This window comes from Poecilia reticulata, linkage group LG16, assembly GCF_000633615.1.
Source record: "Poecilia reticulata strain Guanapo linkage group LG16, Guppy_female_1.0+MT, whole genome shotgun sequence".
Lineage (NCBI taxonomy): Eukaryota > Metazoa > Chordata > Actinopteri > Cyprinodontiformes > Poeciliidae > Poecilia > Poecilia reticulata.
The window spans coordinates 1,403,032-1,406,704 of NC_024346.1; the positions used below are offsets into that span (position 1 = coordinate 1,403,032).

The 3,673-nt window shown below is 38.7% G+C and overlaps 1 protein-coding gene across 2 annotated transcripts in view; it reads left to right on the forward strand.

Moving 5' to 3' along the window:
• The window catches only part of LOC103477537 (CD209 antigen-like protein E), a 9,842-nt gene extending 7,661 nt beyond the window's left edge, over positions 1-2,181 (forward strand). For both annotated transcript variants that reach the window (XM_008430696.1, XM_008430697.1), the window contains exons 8-9: positions 557-672; positions 1,369-2,181. In XM_008430696.1, coding sequence (XP_008428918.1) covers positions 557-672; positions 1,369-1,427 — 175 coding nt within the window. In that variant the 3' untranslated portion in view covers positions 1,428-2,181. The remainder of the gene's footprint in view (positions 1-556; positions 673-1,368) is intronic.
• The last annotated feature ends 1,492 nt before the right edge of the window (positions 2,182-3,673 follow it).

Below are 3,673 nucleotides of genomic sequence, written 5' to 3' on the forward strand. Positions count from 1 at the left end.
TACATACGTATTAAAACTTTCGCTGTCCTAACATGAGACAGATAAACTCTAATAAATAATCGATCTCCTCCGTGCTGTGCATAATTACTCCGCTCAATCAGAAACAGCCAATCAGAACTAGCAGTAATCAGCTAGCCGCCATGCTAACAGGAAGTTTTCATTCAGTAACTCTGGATTGTTTATTGAACCTGTATTTGCCTTTGAATGTTTTATTCTTGAATTTTTTGGCAATGTTGAGAGGTTTTATTTTGGCTCTTTGCATTATTTAGCCTCTTCAGAGCCTCCATATGTTATCAGTCTGTTAAAGATAGTATTATTGATAGCAGGACAATTTGCACAATGCCTGTTTTGTTGAGTTTTCTTCTTGGAAAAAGTTATTAAAAAGCTTTTATCTAAATTAAGGTGAATTCATGGTTCCTTTTTCCACATAATGTAACCGTAGTTCTTATGATTAAAAAAATAATAATTATGTGATGCTGACAGTTATCAGTTTGATGTCAATGAGCTGCTGTGTGATTTTATTTTATGTTCTGAGGTTCATGTTTCTGTTTTAAAGGTTCTGGATGACGCAGGCGCCCGCCACTGTGGGTCCAAAAGTTCTGGTGATTCCAAAAAAAAAGCCCACAGAGAGCTGGAAGAAAGCAAATAATGAGTTTCAGAACAAATTCATCTGTGAGCGTCACTCTCGCGAGGTTTCATCTATCTAACTGCTCTCTTAAAAATTCATGCAGGAATATTAACTGTGTCATTAATTTCTGTATACAAGGTACTACATCTTTACTCTAATAATCTGATGGTCATTTTATATTATCTTGTTCTAAATGGAGAGACAAAACAAGTCTAATGAATATCATTTCAACACAAAAATTAAACATTTTTATGCAGAATGTCAACATTAAAATGAAAACTGAGGCTTAATGTGAAACAGAAATACAGAATAACAACTTCCAGCGTCAGAGTAACAAAGTCTTTCCAAAAGGGCATAGAAGTGTCATAGTTAAATGTTAAATACATTTAAGTTAACATAAGAAACATACATTTAAGAAAACATAAATCTGAGTTTATGAGCCGCTAAACAGTTTGGACATTTAAACCAGCTAAAATGACCAGAAACACTCACTCTGAAATTAGATGCAAAATACATACATTTAAGTTAAAAATGGAAAAGTGCAATAAGTTTAATAAAAGTAAACTAATCACTAATTCAATTCAGTTTATTTACACAGCGTCAATTCACACCAAATATCGCCTCAAGGCACTTTACAAAAAAATAATTTTAGTTCAGTCATACCAAACATTCCAGTTGATTCACGTTCTCAGTGCAGGAAGCTCACTTAATTATTCAAAGTGTTTTAAATGTTTCCTAAGGTAACCCGGCGGATTGCATCGAGTCAGAGACGACCAGCAGCATCTCATGCACAAGGTGACAGTGGAGAGGAAAAGCTCCCTTTAACAGGAAGAAACCTCCAGCAGAACCAGGCTCAGTACAGTCTGGAGGTCTGAGGTGACGGAGCAGGATGCAAAAGAAACAGATTAACTAAATATTTTTGATGTTCATGGAAATAAAAAGTTAGGCTTTATTAAAAAAAAAAAATAGCAATACAGTTTTCAATCTACAGGTGTACAAGTTAGATACATAAAGACATACATTAGTAGTAAGTTAGATTTATGGGAGATGAAGTTTATGGGATATCAAGTTGATGGAGAAAAAAAATTGTTGGAGGCTGAATGTGTAAAGATGAAGTAAGTTTTCTTTACGTTTGAAAATGAGGCTGTAAATCTGCAACCTAAATATAGTAATTTTAAGAGTTCAGATTACAGAAAGGCGTGGTTGGTTTTGCGTTTGGGAGAAATCAGAAATGACTTTACAATGTGTCAACTAATAGTTTTCCGTTGATTTTTATTTTCTTTTTGTTTTAGATCACATTCAGCTCTATTAAAGAACGTTTTGGACCTTAAAGCTTCATCCTTACATTGATATCAGCCTCCTCTAATAGAACAGATGTGGAAAACCTTTGCTCTGCATACCTGCTGATGCCACTGAGACAATATTCACACAGTTGTGTTAAGTCTTTGTTTCTTTTTCTTCCATGTCTTCCAGACGTTCAGGGCTCTTATACATGGTTGAATTGTAACACAGACCATGGATATAAACCTGCAGCATTCATTTATTGAGCATGATAATGCTATTAAATCTTACTTGATGCATTCAAAGAAAATTTAAAATAAATAGTACATTTGGGATTTAATTAGGAATAATCTTAATTGTTGTGGTACCATGGCTACAATATTGTGTAATCTTTGTGTTTGAGCTGCTTTTGTTCACAAATTCATCACAACAAAAAATAACCAATAATCAGTTATTGATTTTAAACTCAGCCACTTAACCTGGGCTCCCTCTCACAGACTTCACTAAATTTACATTTAAACATGTTAGTGATGCTGAGGTTCTTAGTAGGAGGGGCAGGGCCCAAATTATGATTCTGCCCAGGCCCCATATTAACTTGGGCCGGCCCTGCTTGAAGAGGAATCCTCCGGTGACCCTGATGTCAGTCCGCCGATGCGTTTGGGACATTTAGATTTCTTTAATTGTGGCATGTTTGGTTTTATGCTGCAGTTCTAATTATTGCTACAGTATTTTTTTGCTGATGTTTATATGATATTTTGTGAGCTCCACATGCAAGGGACCGAATCTTCCCTTAACAGTTGAGGTTCTGCAGTAACTTCTCTTCACAGCCGCTCACCTCCAGCCCAGATCAGCAGCGGCTTTAACCCGCCTGGCAGAAACGTAAAGGTGAAGCAGAGCGAACAGTGAGCAGGTGGTAACGGGGTTTTGAGCTGTGTTGCGGTAACAATCCGGTACAGTTTCTTTAATCAGGCATTCTTCATATCCGTCGGTGGAACCGACTCGGGCTGCATTTAGTGCAGCTCTGGAGCAGCCAGATCAAGTTGAAGTTTTCTCTGCAGCCGAACCATTTCGGTGTTTGGGGGCAAGGAGGGTTTCCCTGCTATTGCAGGACAATTACAAAAAAATAAAGTTTTCTAACTTCAACATCAGATCTACGTTTTTATTCACAAGTGAATGTTAGGAAAACACCAACACACATCCTGACCCAGAGGCTGAAGAAGTGGAGTCTCCTGAACATCCATAGACACAAACGCTGAAGGATTAAACGCTGCGGATTTGATGAACATTTATATTATTAGTTCAAACTCTGAAGACTCTGCGTCGCTTCGGCGGGGTGCTCACAACAATTCAGCAGTAAAAAACGTCCTCATCTCCAAATTCATACATCCAATTTCTTTATACCCTTGTCCCTCAGTGGGGTCGGGAGGGTTGCTGGTGCATCCCCAGCTAACGTTCCGGGCGAGAGGCCGGAACGTTAGCTGGGGACCCTGGACGTGTCGCCAGTCTGTCGCAGGGCAACACAGAGACACACAACCATACACACACACACACTCACACCTAGGGGCAATTTGGAGAGGCCAATTAACCTGACAGCCATGTTTTTGGACTGTGGGAGGAAACCGGAGAAAATCCACGCATGCAGAAAGACCGGGGCCGGGAATCGAACCCAGAACCTTCTTGCTGCAAGGCAACAGCTCTACCACTGCGCAGCCTCTCCAAATTCAACTTTTTAAAAAACTATTTACTTGCCAGGTTAGAGACGCA